At 40.3% G+C, this 15,395-nt stretch overlaps 3 protein-coding genes across 4 annotated transcripts; 1 reads left to right on the top strand and 2 right to left on the bottom strand.

Moving 5' to 3' along the window:
* Positions 1 to 46: 46 nt before the first annotated feature.
* Positions 47 to 1,357, bottom strand: LOC143347953 (GATA zinc finger domain-containing protein 1). The gene is made up of 3 exons (XM_076777637.1): positions 713 to 1,357; positions 446 to 648; positions 47 to 353 (listed from the first exon to the last, which is right to left on the bottom strand). The coding sequence occupies exons 1-3, from the start codon at positions 989 to 991 to the stop codon at positions 140 to 142; spliced, it is 696 nt and encodes a 231-aa protein (XP_076633752.1). The 5' UTR covers positions 992 to 1,357; the 3' UTR covers positions 47 to 139.
* A 4,446-nt stretch (positions 1,358 to 5,803) lies between these two features.
* Positions 5,804 to 7,700, bottom strand: Pym (partner of Y14 and mago). The gene is made up of 3 exons (XM_076777325.1): positions 7,117 to 7,700; positions 6,739 to 6,835; positions 5,804 to 6,661 (listed from the first exon to the last, which is right to left on the bottom strand). Exons 1-3 carry the CDS (start codon positions 7,145 to 7,147, stop codon positions 6,136 to 6,138), a joined length of 654 nt encoding a protein of 217 aa, XP_076633440.1. The 5' UTR covers positions 7,148 to 7,700; the 3' UTR covers positions 5,804 to 6,135.
* Positions 7,701 to 8,667: 967 nt separating this feature from the next.
* LOC143347796 (putative methylmalonate-semialdehyde/malonate-semialdehyde dehydrogenase [acylating], mitochondrial) lies at positions 8,668 to 14,416 on the top strand. Of its 2 annotated transcripts, XM_076777323.1 has the most exons (8): positions 8,668 to 9,034; positions 10,967 to 11,039; positions 11,919 to 12,118; positions 12,202 to 12,280; positions 12,377 to 12,744; positions 13,179 to 13,607; positions 13,720 to 13,998; positions 14,061 to 14,416. In XM_076777323.1, the coding sequence occupies exons 1-8, from the start codon at positions 9,002 to 9,004 to the stop codon at positions 14,160 to 14,162; spliced, it is 1,563 nt and encodes a 520-aa protein (XP_076633438.1). In that variant the 5' UTR covers positions 8,668 to 9,001; the 3' UTR covers positions 14,163 to 14,416. The 2 variants fall into 2 exon arrangements, with proteins under 2 accessions (XP_076633438.1, XP_076633439.1); XM_076777324.1 differs by lacking the exon at positions 10,967 to 11,039 and having other exon boundaries at positions 8,670 to 9,034.
* The last annotated feature ends 979 nt before the right edge of the window (positions 14,417 to 15,395 follow it).

The raw sequence follows: 15,395 nt of genomic DNA, 5'->3' as shown, positions 1-15,395 counted from the left end.
AAGATCATTAAAGAATTCTAAACATATGTTAATTACTTTTGTAACATTTTTTTAAATAGGATTATTTATTTTTTATATTCATAAGAAATTGAACAGAATTGTTGATAGCTATGAAATAACAAAATTGCAAAATAAAAAATTATTTTTTAGATGTAGTAATTTCATTTCTGAGTGTAGTCCATATATATCCAGTACCTCTTTCTGTCAGTGGTGGTGGATATGGTGTATTCTTTAATTTGTAGTAATCTGATGGTGCATGCATTACAAATTCCATACATTCCAATTTGCGTGGAAGATCTTCTTCTAGACCTATAATATATGTTTCAGGACTAAATCCTTTATCTGGTGGTGGACTGAAAATAAAAACATATATATGTATACAATTCTATTATTTTTTGTTTTTTCAAGATTAATAAACTAATTAATATACATTTTAATGTATTACCTTGATGTAGTGGGTAAGAGCCAAGTAACAGCAGCACTTTTTTCACAGTATTGATCTGTGAGTAAACCTCGAATTTGAGCATAATAAGTTCCTCCATCAATATCTTGCATAGAAACTATATCACCCACTTGAAAATAAGTACCTTTGTAAAATACAAAATTACTTGTAACTGGAGTTGCTGTAGCTGTCGGTGCTTTAACCGGCTAAAAATAAAAGAAACAACATAGATTGTGTTTTTCAATAACTGATAAATCTTGATAAACGTACAGTTTTTTTAAATAAATTTCTTCGTCCTTTCCCTTTAGGTACTACTTTATGTGGAATAGCAGACTTTGAATTGCAGTATCTCGTTATTCTTGTACTTCTTCTGGTAGGCTTCAGTGATCCTGCTTTATCCTCATCTTCGTTTCTAACGTTCGGATTCGTTTCGGAACTTCTTTCTTCTTCGAGACAAGCGTTACAAAGGTTACCGGCTTCAGTTGAGTGCCAAAGTGGGGTCTCTTGAGTCCCACACTTCACACATTCGGGTTTACTGCCGAGAGGCATTGAACTTTAATTAATTTGATGTCATTAATTATTTATTCACCGACGATCACCGACGAATGTTTCCTTTAATCTGTTCCGCGATCGTTTCGTTGATTCAATTCTACCCAATTTCATTTTGATTACAAACAGTAATCTAATACAAATGATCGCATATCATATATACGGATTTAATGAAGGAAAAACCTGCCAGGGTATTCGCTAGAATTTTATTTAAATTTTCCACGTTTGTTACACGATATACAATTAACTGTACGTAGTTATAAACTCGAAATATCTACCACGATTTTATAGTCAATAAGAATGAAGTTATAGCACAATTTATGCAGTCGATCCACTCAGAGATGCCAGATTGAGCACCGAGTCAGAGATGCCAGAAAGGCACCGAAGGTGCTCTCTCACACTATATCAGATCACGCGTACGTGAGCTCGTGGAGTTTCGGAAACCCGACAAAGGCAAAATGACGCATGCCCTCTTTCTCGATTCTCCGAAGTTGCCCGAAGTAATTTCGGACCGTCTCGTGGGAGTCGAGAGAGAAAGGCTCACACTTCCCTTCTCGCACTTGAACAACTAATATCCGACCTCCCGTCAACAGGTCTCCATTGGCCTCTGCTGACCGCTGCTGACCACTCCTGGAATTTCTGACAACGTATAACGATTACTACTGACGTCTGCCAGCCTCCGCTGGCCTCTGCCGAACGCTACTGACCACTGCAGGTATTTCTGATAATGTATAATGATTAATACTTACTACTGCATGCCCCTACAAGTCTCCGCTTGCCTTTGTAGGTTTCTGCTTGCCTGTGCATGCCTTTGCTGGCCTCTACTGAACACTGCTGACCACCCCTGATGCTTCTGACATCGTATAACAATTACTACATGCTACTGTTAGCCTCTTCCAGCCTCTGCTGGACTCTGCAGTCCGCTACTGACCACTCCTGATGCTTCTGGCAACGTATAACGATTACAACTTGCTACTGCTTGCCCCTGCTAGTCTCTACATGCCTCTGCATCCCTCTCCTGACCTCTGCTGGCCACAGCTGACCACCCCTGATGCTTCCGACAACGTATAATGATTACTACTTGTTACTGCTTGCCCCTGCTGGACTCTACTTGCCTCTGCATGTCTCTGCTGGCCTCCGTTGGCTTCTGCTGACCGCTGCTGACCACAGCTGACCACCCCTGATGCTTCCGACAACGTATAACGATTACTACTTGTTACTGCTTGCCCCTGCTGGACTCTACTTGCCTCCGCATGTCTCTGCTGGCCTCCGTTGGCTTCTGCTGACCGCTGCTGACCACTGCTGACCACCGCTTATATTTCTGGCAACGTACAACGATTACTACTGGCTACTGCCACCCTCTGCTGACCTCTACCAGCATCTCCCGACCTAAGCTGGCCTCTGCCAACATCTCTCGACGTCAGCTGACCATCGCTGACCACTGCTGACCATTGCTGACAACTTGTGACATGATGTAATATAATATAATATGTTTATATGTATTAAAGTTTAGTATAATGTAAATCTATGGCAATAAATGATATAATTTCAAAGTATTCAATGTGTTCTCATCATTTTTTACCGTCCTTTTCCTCTCCAAACCATTCTCTTACCTATAAGATGCGTACCACCTTCTTCGCAAGTTCACCAGCATTTTAGAAATGTTCTGGGAACTTTGGAAATCCGGATGGCCTTGACCCAATTTCGAAAGTGGGTCAAGGCCATTCGAATCTTAGAAAAATTCCGGGCGCTTTGGAAATCCGGATGGCCTTGACCCACTTTCGAAATTGGGTCAAGGCCATTCGAAATTTTAGAAATCTTTTGGCCGACTTGGAAATCTGGATGGCCTTGACCCAATTTCGAAAGTAGGTCAAGGCCATTCGAAATTTTAGAAATCTTTTGGCCGACTTGGAAATCTGGATGGCCTTGACCCAATTTCGAAAGTAGGTCAAGGCCATTCGAAATTTTAGAAATCTTTTGGCCGACTTGGAAATCCGGATGGCCTTGACCCAATTTCGAAAGTAGGTCAAGGCCATCGAATCTTAGAAAAATTCCGGGCGCTTTGGGAATCAGGATTTGGCCTTGACCCAGTTTCGAAAGTGGGTCAAGGTCACCGGCATTTCAAAAAACGCTCTGGGCACTTTGGAATTCCAGTTTTAAGTAGAGAAACGGTTTCTTATAACTAAGGGAATAATGGGGAGAGGAAAAGAAAGGTAAAAGTGATGAGAACACATAGAATTCTTTGAAATTATATCATTTATTGTCATAGATTTACATTATACAAAGTTTTAATACATGTACATCATGTTAGAAGTTGTTAACAAAGGTCAGCGTGGTCAGCAGGGGCCAGCAGAAGTCAGCAGAGGGATGCAGAGGCATGCAGAGACTAGCAGGGGCAAGCAGTAGCAAGTTGTAATCGTTATACGTTGCCAGAAGCATCAGGGGTGGTCAGCAGAGGTCAGCAGAGACTGGGAGAGGTTGACAGTAGCCAGTCGTAATCGTTATACGTTGTCAGAAGTAACAGGAGTGGTCAGCAGAGGCCAGCAGAGGCCAGCGGAGGCAGGCAGAAGTCAGTAGTAATCGTTATACGTTGTCAGAAGTAACAGGAGTGGTCAGTAGCGGTCAGCAGAGTCCAGCGGAGGCAGGCAGAAGTCAGTAGTAATCGTTATACGTCGTCAGAAATATAAGCGGCGGTCAGTAGAGGCCAGCAGAGATCAGCAGGGGCGAACAGTAGCATGTAGTAATTGTTATACGATGTCAGAAGCATCAGGGGTGGTCAGCAGTGTTCAGCAGAGGCCAGCAAAGGCGTGCACAGGCAAGCAGAAACCTGCAAAGGCAAGCAGAGACTTGTAGGAGCATGCAGTAGTAAGTATTAATCGTTATATATTATCAGAAATACCTGCAGTGGTCAGTAGCGTTCGGCAGAGGCCAGGAAAGTTCATCAGAGACAAGCACACGCTGTCAGAGATCAGCAAAGACCAACAGAGGTTAGCAGAAGTCAGTAGTAATCGTTATAGGTTGTCAGAAATATAAGCGATGGTCAGCAGAGGCCAGCAGTGGCAAGCAGAGATCACCAGGGGCGAATAGTAGCAAGTAGTAAACGTTATATGTTGTCAGAAGCATTAGGGGTGGTCAGCAGCGGTCAGCAGAGACGAGCAGAGGTATGCAGTGGCAAGCTGAGATCAGCGGTCATGTTTTTTCACCGTCGGTAGCATGATGCGGCCATGAGCCACCAGCCGACGAGGGATAGAAATGGGGTCGCGGGCGGTTGCGAGTTGGGGCTCGCAGCCGCCACTGAACGTGGCCCCGAGACGGATGGCGGCGGGACGGAGTGGCCTCGTCCTGCCGCCATGAAATAGTGTGACTGCTGGGAGGACCCTTTTGTCCCCCCGTGGATGGGCGCACAGTGCAGGCACGGGGAGGATACCGGAAGTATGCTTCGAGCGATTCTCGGTATCCTCCAAAATCGTGCGGAAGGTTCACCGTGGGGTTTTTAGTGGGTAGGTCCCGCGCCCGTCAATCCATGGGCGCGGGGAATCCCACACACCCCTCCCGCCTCTCCCCAAAGAGGTGGGAGGGAGTCTTACGAAGATTTTCCCCACGATAAAAAAAAAAAAAAAAAGCGGGCGAACAGTAGCATGTAGTAATTGTTATACGATGTCAGAAGCATCAGGGGTGGTCAGCAGTGTTTTGTCAGCACTGGTCATCAGGGATCATCTGAGGCAAATAGAAATCAGGAGTAATTTGTAGAGTTCAGTAATGAACTCTAGGAAAGGCAAGTAAAAATACCTGGGCAGTCGAGATTCCGAATCGTATGCCGTTGACGTGAGGTCGGATTTCAGTTGTTCAAGAGCGAGAAGGCAAATGTGAGCCTGTCTCTCTTAACTCCCATGAGACGTATCCACGGTGCACTCGGCGCTTCGTCTGGCATCTCTGGTTTATACCAGAGATGACAGATCACGCGTATGTACGTGAGCTTGTACTGTTTCGGAAAGTCGACAAAGGTAAACTGACTGCCCTCCTTCAAGAGTCTCTCAGAGATGCCAGAAAGGCACCGAAAATGCTCTCTCACACTATGCCAGATCACGCGTACGTGAGCTCGTAGAGTTATGGAAAGTTGACAAAGACAAACTGACACATGCTCTCTTTCTCGATTCCTCAAAGTTACCCGAAGTAATTTCGGACTGCCTCGTGGGAGTCCAGAGAGCCGCCCAAGTTTGACGTGGAATAGTTCGTTATTTTCAACGATAGATGGCGCTTATTTTTCGACCTCAAACCCTCTGGTGCTAAAACGCCCAAGTTTGTCGTGAAATAGTTTGTTATCTGCAACGCTAGATGGCGCTTATTTACCGACCTCAGGCCCCCTGGTGCTAAAAAGCCCAAGCTTGTCGAAAAGTCCATCTAGCGTGGACGATACGAACTATTCGACGACAAACTTGGGCGTTTTAGCACCAGAGGGTTTGAGGTCGGTAAATAAGTGCCATCTAGCGTTGCAGATAACGAACTATTTCACGACAAACTTGGGCGTTTTAGCACCAGAGGGTTTGAGGTCGAAAAATAAGCGCCATCTATCGTTAAAAATGACGAACTATTCCACGACAAACTTGGGCGACTCTCTCGTCTCCCACGAGACAGTTCAAAATTACTTCGGGTAGCTTCGGAGAATCGAGAAAGAGAGCATGTGTCAATTTGCCTTTGTCGACTTTCCGAAGCTCTACGAGCTCACGTACGCGTGATCTGGCATAGCGAGAAAGTGGAATGAGTCCTTAGTATTTTATCATAGTTATTGGGAATTTAATAAATGAATATAAATTTTGTTTTTATCGATGCAGTATTTATTTCCAATGACATAAACAACGTGTAGTATGCAAAAACAATTTATTTTTATTAAAATCTGATTGATTGGTCTTTCACACAGTGACATTCTAGTTACTATATTCATTAGTATTCGATTTTAATCTCGATATAAATGTACATTTTTATATTGCCATTCGTTTACTGTATAAAGAGGATGAAAGTATGATATTGCGTAAGACTGTATTAAAATTTGTTTTAAAATTGAAGAAACACACATTGGTTTAGATACAACTACAAAGTGATGATCAATGAGAGTGTGCAAATATACTTTCTTCAACCCCCTTTTTCTATTGACTTGCCTCTAACCGTTTTATCTCTTTCGAGATTTCTGCTTTCCTCGATAATTTATCAAGTATTTCTTTTTCTGGATTTTTTAACAATCCAGATTTTATTTTCTGTTCCAATGTTTCGATTTCTCGAATTTTTTTCCTCAGATTTTTTAATCTTTTTTGTGGTTCTAGTGTTGCAGTATCAAATTGATTTGTGGCATTTGATTTTAGAATTGGAGTTTGATCATTTGGTATTGACTTTGCGTTAATATGCAGTTTGTTATTGTGTAATAATGGTTCTTTCTTTTGTTCTGATTCTGAGATATTAATTTTAGCCACCTCTTCTGTTATACGTTCGGTTGTTTTATTTTTATTCTTTTTCTTTTTCTTTTTAACTTCTGTTTTAACTTGTACACCAGATACAGTTTTACTCTTGGCTGCTAGTAGCGCTTCGTGTTTAGCTTTGTGCTCAGTAATGAATTCTGGACTTGCACCTATTGGATATATGGGTTTATTTTTTGTTTGTTTACCTTTGCTTTCATATCTGAAACAAGAAACAACAAGAACATTACATATAAGAGAGATAATATTAGCATAAGTATTTGATAAATTATCACGTACAGTGGAACTTCTTCTTGTGGTATATAACCATCTTTTACACGACGTGGCTTACGCCATGTGCCATCTGGACGTTGACTAGCAGGGATAAACGTTCCACCTATGAAAATGTTTATAAAAAGAAAAACATATTTCATACATCAAAATGCATTTAGACATGTAAACATTTCTTTCACATCGATTAACAATGAGTTACATTAAATCGAATATTTATTTTGTACGAAAGGATCTGTCAATGTTTAGTCATGATGTAGAAGAAAATAAGTATCAGAATACGGCTTACATTTTTCAGCAATATAAGTTGTTTACATCTTACAGGTTATAAATAGTTCATTCGATGAAGTAACTGAAGTGTTTGAAGGGAGCGAAAAAGGTTATTACCTTGCTCATCTTTAATGTAAGCCGACGCCATCGTTATTCGATACGATCGTTCGCCGTGAATACTTTTAATTATATTCCTTGATAATTCTTACTATCCGCGTGCCATTTTCCGATCGTGAGGACCCCAACCTTTCATGGATGCATCAAACCTTCCAAATTAATAATATATATCTTCTTTTTTATACGATTGAAAGATGTCGCCTCTGCATATTATCTCTTGCAGATTTCTACACTTAAAATGCACTGATAAAGCAACATTCGTAAATACTTTGTGAAAATCATTGAATAATATGGAGAAATATTTGATTAATAAAGGGATTCGTGGCCTTCTGATACAGATGAGGCATAGATACGAACGAAATTTAAAATAGAATAGGAATGGTCAACTCTTGAGTGATTCTGGAATATGCACTGAACGCACCACTGCACTTTTCACTTTTTTTGAGCTTGAGATAGCTGTCGCGTGCAAAGTGCAAACGGCAGACCGATGCCATAGACGAGCTGTAGGCACAAACGATGTATACGAGTAGACCTTACATCCAATGTATTTTTTGGGCCCATTTTTCTGGGGCCCTACAGCCCCATTAATATTTTCGTATCACTCGCAATAATACCAACAGGTAACACAAATGATCACAAGAAGAAGTGAGACAGAAAGTGAAATTACAGAAACATTTCCTGGCCACACATTACATTTTCAGTAAAGAATTTTTTTCTCAAAACTGAGTAGGATTTCGAGGGTATGTCTATTAACCAAAAATGATTGTAATCGACTCTTGCAACCGAAAATATTTTTTTTAGAACGATTTGAAATTTTTCTTTTCCCCCCGAAAAATTTAAGCCCCTATCGATCTTCCTTAAAAATTCATTTTTGATTTTTAGTAATTTTGTTTTACGCTCTACAGAAAAGTTGTCCAATACTTTTTTGTAGGTACCCATGAGCTCTATGTCGGAAAAAAGTTTCATTGAAATATATTCACTATTGTAGGTGTATAGTAGTTTGAAACTACAGCTGTTGCCCATAAATACTAATTCAGTGAATAGTTTCTCAACTGACCGCCATCTATGAGAAGAGGACGCTAAAATCACCTCCGAATTTTCAGGTCGGTATGGCAGTCAGATTGGGCCACGATAGTTCATAAGGTGGAAGGTCTACTCGTATACCTCGTCTGTGATTCAAACAGTCAATAAAATACCAAACTTACTATCATTTCGCAATTAAAATTATAATGTTAAATAACAATGAGAGTTCATCGATATACTAAATGCACAACGCAGCAAATATCGAACCGATAACCAGATTAGAGTAGAATGCCCCACCAGTTACGCACATTAATGTACAGCCATCTTTGTCCCTCTCTGTCGAGATTCAGATGCTGGGAAGTAACTTTGAAATATACAATCATTAAATATGGCTTTCAGAACCCATCGCTGATCCTATCAATTATCATTCGTGCAATACTGCTTTGGTGAAAATATCGCCCTAAAAGCACTGATATTTTACGAGGTTGGCGTGTCTGTTCATGCGTCCTGAAGTTCCATCGAACGATCAGCTGTTTCGAGAGGGAGGAAAGGCTTCTTTCTCGAATCCCCGAAGCTGACCGAAGCGCCACGGCTCACGTACGAGATGGCTGTGTATTAACCCACATAAATGGAGGGACAGTTGCCTCTGGGCACCGGCTTGTTGTCCGGTGACACTGTGCGGGCGGCATCGAGCCAAATTTACGTGAAACTTTCCCAGAAACATCGACCGTTCCAAACGTTGTAAACACCGACGATTAACCGTGTTAAAAATATCGACTCTCGCGTTCTAACGTGGGCAAGGCCATTTTTTCTTCGAAGGTATCAGTTCCACCGCAGACAGCTACGAAGGTGTTCTGAAATCATGGCGTTCCCCGCGAGAATCGCCAAGTTCGAGGTATGTTAAAGATTTGCAACAAACGTTATCGTTTCGAATTTTACAGTCTCGTTCGTAAAACAGATAGCCGAGAAGCGCACCGAGTATGTATCCTGGTTGAATCTCGATGTTTGTTTTCAAGCGAACGAGTGAACTTTTCGATTAACCGCGAAGAATCGATACGACACAGTAGCAACTCTCGTTTGTGTCGTTTGTTTATCTAAGTTATCGAAGATGCAGCCTTTTCCGACGATTGATAAATTGCCCGACCATATACGTTAGGATCGTACGAGTTTAATTTAATTTCGCAGTATCAAAACTGTCGGCTGTTAGAGCGAGGTTAGACTTCCATTGATTCGAGTGGCTCGGTTCGTTAATGATTTATAATCGAGTTAACGTTGGACCTTGGCAATGACATACGCCGGCAAAGTATTGTACGAATATTAGAGCTATTTTATGCAATTAATAAAGTATGTACGATTAAACAATATATGTAAAATATACGTTATTTTTGCTCTACGTAAGTGTGTATACCTAGACTGTTGTACTTAAATAAATTAATTTTCAACACGTGTAATATAGTGTCATTTATCTTAGGATATATATAAAATAATTTTCTCTTAATATAATTACCCACGAAATTCTAATATCCCCCGTATACTTGCAATAGAAATATCATAATATTTATATTTTAATTTTGATTAGATAGTGCAACACGAGGATGTATAATATTATTTCTTTAAACTTGTTACTTCGAAGCTCACGTATTAACGATCGCATTATCAGCAGATTCTCTTATCGTCAATGTTATACAGTACGTAAAACGATTCTGTATTATGCAAGGCATCTTGTTTATTATAATTCACGATAAACTTTGCATATTAAAATCCACATATACAGTAACTGTTTTCACTTCTGATATTACGATAAATTATGAACACATAAGCCTGAGAGAGGCTTAGCTGTCGTTAATAAAAGAAAAAAAAAGAATGTATAAATTACCAAAATTACACAATTTTTTGACCGCACCAGGGTGATTTAACCCTAACAAGAAAATACAAGAAAATCCCCCTTTAAAAAATAAAATAAAAACGCAAGTTTCTAGAGCACTGCAGCCTTATCGAATAAAACATTACATATATTAATAATAATTATTTACGAACGTTCGATGAATAATGCGCGAAAACAGGAAACCACTGTCATCGAACTATTGTTATTATCATTTATTAAATCGATCGCGAGAGTCGCCGGAAATTGAAATTATACCTTATTTTAAATTCGTTCGAGCATCGCGACGGCCATGTTTGTTTTTCACGCGGGATTAGGCATTTTTGATCCAAATGGCTTTACTACGAAATTGACGGGAGCTCGGCGGAGCTTGCAAAGGGGAATGCCATTATCAATCTCGCGTAATGGGGCTTGCATACTTTACGTAACGCGTGGTTCGCGATTAATCGATCGGCCAACCAGAGTATCGTGTCAAAGTGACGTTTACCGCGTGTGGAACAAACCATTGATCTCGATGGGAGGGGGAGGGGGGGGCTCCTTATCTCGGCTTAGGCACTCCGAAAACCGGGGCAGTCGGATGAATTCTTTATTTCGATGCGATTCGAGCTTCTCGAAATAAACACTGTGTTACATATTTAACGAGGGAATTACTTCGTTGATTACAATGGACGAGCTTCAGAGGAAAATTAACACACCATGAATAATTTTAAAGACCAACGTCTTCGTTTAGCGACACACGATATTTCGATATAATCGATGACATTGGAAAAAATGAACTCGAAATTAAAATACTTAGTAGATCGTAGCAAGCCCCTAAACTTATTTAAAAGCTTAAAATAATTGTGAATAAATTAACGTAGAATTTATAAATTCATTAATTTTGTTTTTCTTTCTTTTTTTTTTTGGAATTCAAGTTTATGTAATGTTAATTGAATGATATTTTAGGCGCTACTTGCCAGAAGGACATACAGCAGTAGCGTACCGACGGTTAAGATGTACATTGATGGCCAATTCGTAGGTAATTATATTATTGCATTAAAAATTGTTAAAAAAAATATGTTAGATTAGTAGCAAAGTCCATTAATATGAAAATACAAATAGATATTATTCTACAAATTTGTTTCGTGTTTATGCATGTCGTATTATGAGATTATTCAAATCAATTTAATATAAATCGATCCGCGACGAACACGTTTTACCCTTGTAATTGCAAATTTTATAATCAAAATACAGTTTTTCTCCGCGGAATGGTGAAAGGGAACTTTAATTAATATTTCGTTATTAAATAAAGTGGAACGGCGAAGGGAAAAAATTTCGAAAAAAGGATTAACTATTTTAATTAAATCAACATTGCATGACGCAAAAACGATCTCGATGAAAAATATTATTTATCTTCTATTACTGCCAGATAGATTGAGAATTTTACACGAATTGAAATTACTAAATTTTACAATTTAAAAAGCTTTGGAGCACAAAGGAAAAATTGCGAAGCATTTTACAAGTGATAAATTATTTGTATGAAAGAGGCATTTCAGAGGTATTTTACAACCTATTTTTCATACAGCCTTTTATGAATAATTAAAGTCCACTTCTGGAGCTCACGATTGTTGCTCGAGTACCCATTGAAAACAGAAAAGGATTGAATTTAATGTTGAGAATCGACGTTGTGAAGAATATTTAAGAGCGACATGAATAAGGCCAATTATGTAAGGTGGAGTAGAGGTTCTTTGCTCGAAATATTTTAATTATTTTTAGACATAAACACAAACGTATACAAAAATCAACTACATTTTTCTAAGCGGGACTTTGTGAAGCCGATCATGCGACAAGGAGGATAATCTGTGCTCCCATAAAAACATTTCTTTTCTAATCACAGAGAGGTTTCGATTTGTTTCAGAATCGAAAGCCACAGAATTTACGAAAGTCCACGATCCGGCAACGAACGAGCTGTTATGTCGTACACCAAAGTGCACGAAAGAAGAAATGGAGACCGCCGTTCGAAGCGCGAAGAAAGCTTTCGAACAATGGAAAGACACCAGCGTACTCACCAGACAGACTCTGATGCTCAAGTACCAAGCACTTATTCGCGAACACTCGGTACATTGGCAAATAGATAATTCACAAGTTATCCGATGATCGACATTACCTTTTTTAATCGTATAAGTATCTCGTGCTTTCAGAAAAAAATCGCAGAGAATTTAGTCAAAGAGAATGGCAAAACAATGGCGGACGCCGAGGGGGACGTTCTTCGAGGACTCCGTGAGTGTTGTTGCAAAAATATCGTAGGAAAGTTTAAGAAGAATATATAATTGGATCGGAAAATGATATATTGCGCGCCGTATTTGTTTGTTACAGAGGTGGTCGACGCATGTACCGCGATTCCCGTTCTTCAAATGGGCGAAAGCACACCGAACGTCGCCACAGATATGGACATAGTCTCTTATAAAGTTCCTCTGGGCGTGACCGCCTCTATCTGTCCATTCAATTTCCCAGCGATGATACCTCTTTGGTCGTTTCCTGTATCGGTCGCATGCGGGAACGCGACTATCTTGAAACCGTCAGAGCGTGTACCGGGTGCTTCGATGATCCTCGCTGAGCTCTTCACCGAGGCTGGTGCACCGCCAGGATTGCTGAACGTTATTCATGGCCAGCACGCGGCCGTCACCTTTATCTGCGAGCATCCGGACATCAAGGCGGTCTCTTTCGTCGGTTCCGATCAAGCGGTACGTTCTATCGGTAAACCTCCATTCGTGTTTATCGCATCGAGAAACGTATTTTATATGCAACGTTCGACGGATACCCTCAACGAAAGAGTCAAGGGAGACTTTTAATCAATTAAAATCGTTAGGTGGTTTTTATCCTTACGTATTCCATAAAATTTCATTTAAAAGTTTTAGTTCTGTTTGTAACAGAGCTGACGGTCCAGTAGCTGTGCGTAGCTATCGCGTTTATTCCAGTTCCTTCGTTCGTAGCACTATAGCTCATCGTAGTTCTCCCCACTTTCGTCTAAAGCGAGAGTGGGGTTCGTTGAGTGCTAGCGAGACCAACATTCGATCCGTATATCGATTGCGTTTCGTTTTCGCAGAAATATGTAAAACCAATTTTAGAAACTTCTTTTGTATAAAGGGAAACAAACGTTCGATCTTCGCCTTTGCAGGGAAAGTACATCTACAAACACAGCAGCGCGCACGGGAAACGCGTGCAATGCAATATGGGAGCGAAGAACCATTGCGTGGTGCTCCCAGACGCGAATAAGAACAAAACCATCTCGCAGATCGTGGGCGCCGCTTTCGGGGCGGCTGGACAGAGGTGCATGGCTCTGTCGGTCGCCATATTTGTTGGCAGATCGAAGGAGTGGGTGCCAGAATTGGTGGAGGCCGCGAAAAGGTTGAAGGTCAATGCTGGGCATATACCTGGCACGGACCTTGGACCAGTTATATCGCCCCAGTCGAAGCAGAGGATATGCGATCTTATCGAGTCGGGGGTGAAAGGGGGTGCCACCTTGGCTCTCGATGGCAGAGGACTCGTAGTCGATGGATTCGAGAAAGGAAACTTCGTGGGGCCAACCGTGCTCGCGAACGTGCAGGTAGCGTTGTTGGAATTAATTTATTTTCTCGATAGTAATTATTTCGCCTTACGAGATGATGAATCTTATTTGATCGAATCTAAGCACAGCATTAATTCGTATCTTGTTTTAGCCTTCCATGCAGTGTTATACCGAGGAAATTTTTGGACCTGTTCTCCTGTGTATATTCACCGACACTATGGACGAGGCTATTACCATTATTAATAAAAATCTTTATGGAAACGGTACTGCTGTATTTACGACGAACGGTGCAACAGCTAGGGCATTTTCAAACAGAATCGAGGCCGGTCAAATTGGTATAAATGTTCCAATTCCAGTGCCGTTACCGATGTTCAGTTTTACGGGAAATAAGGGGTCGTTCTTAGGCGACAATCATTTCTATGGGAAATATGTAAGTGAAACTATGAATTTTCCTGTATTATTAGAATTGTAAAATGTATGATTTGTTTCTAGGGCATAAATTTCCACACGCAAACGAAAACCATAACACAATTGTGGAGGTCCGGAGACGCCACTGACATTGCATCCTCAACGGCCATGCCGACTATGCAATAGTCTGAACACCTTGTTTCGTTAAAAGATTGCTCGTATTGAATATGGAATTATTCTATCTGCTTTGCCCAAAAAACAAGTAGGAGGCGAACAGTTTCTCTTGAAAAGGGTAATTCGTAATTTCCTGACAATATGTAAATATAGTAATGTCTTCCATTAGTCTGAAATATTCAGACACAATTCCTTAGACGAAGTGTTCCTATAATGTTTAATAAATCTATATTTTGTAATAAAATAATAAAACTATGAGCAGAATATCATTACTCGTATTTATCAATGTAAACGAAACATCTAATGCCTTAGTGACTTAAATGAAAGTCCGTGAATTCAATTGCTAAGGTGCTTCTTGGCACACTTCCTTGTTCAATGTGTCTAATGACCGTTATATACTTCCCTGGACCTACGCCAAGTTGAAATGAAATCTTTGATTACACTAATCCGGGATAACTTTTAGTCGACAGTCTTGATAACATTCAAGTTTTAAGTTGTCCAGAAATTGTCGCATTTGATTAATCTGCAATCTTTGCAATCTCTTCATTCGATATAGAATCTAAACTCGCAAAACTAGAAGAGATTACAAATCTATTACACACGAATCGAAAGTTGCCAATGGATCAAATCAATAGCAATCTAAAGGTGAGGATTATGTAAACCGGAGGCCCTATCTCTTCGCTCCTGCGACGAAAAGTTTACGAATACTCGGCAACTTACGATCTCTGCGCAGTGCAAAGTTTATCAAAGACGAAATAAGTGACGTAATACGATCATTGACTTATTTTTTACGCTGAACTTGAAACGACGACTAGATTTGAAAAACCAATCAATAAATCAGAAACTACCACAAAGAGTTAACGTTAATTTTTTAAAAATAAAAATACCTAAATTTGTAAAATACTTACAAAACTAGTTTCAAAGATTAACTATTTGACCGGTAACCCATTTACGTGTAATTCAAAGTTCGAAGTGTTTACAGTACACCAAACCTTGAACTATTATACGTATAACGATATACGCGTGTGAGTTAGTATCGCTGGCTTTTTTTGCCCAAAGTAAACACACGGGAAAAACGAAGTTTCGAAATTAAAACCACCACGGACGGGACTCGTGTTTTATTCAAAATGGCGGGGAGTGTAGCGGGCACTTTTTGCCATATGCGAAACAGGAACGTTGCAAGGGGAGTTCAAGGTCGAGGAGTACTCAAACGTCCTTGAACCCATGTTGGTCCCTCGCAACCCT

The sequence above is a fragment of the Colletes latitarsis genome, chromosome 11 (assembly GCF_051014445.1).
Source record: "Colletes latitarsis isolate SP2378_abdomen chromosome 11, iyColLati1, whole genome shotgun sequence".
NCBI classification, from domain to species: domain Eukaryota; kingdom Metazoa; phylum Arthropoda; class Insecta; order Hymenoptera; family Colletidae; genus Colletes; species Colletes latitarsis.
This window is presented reverse-complemented; position numbering and strand designations above follow the sequence as displayed.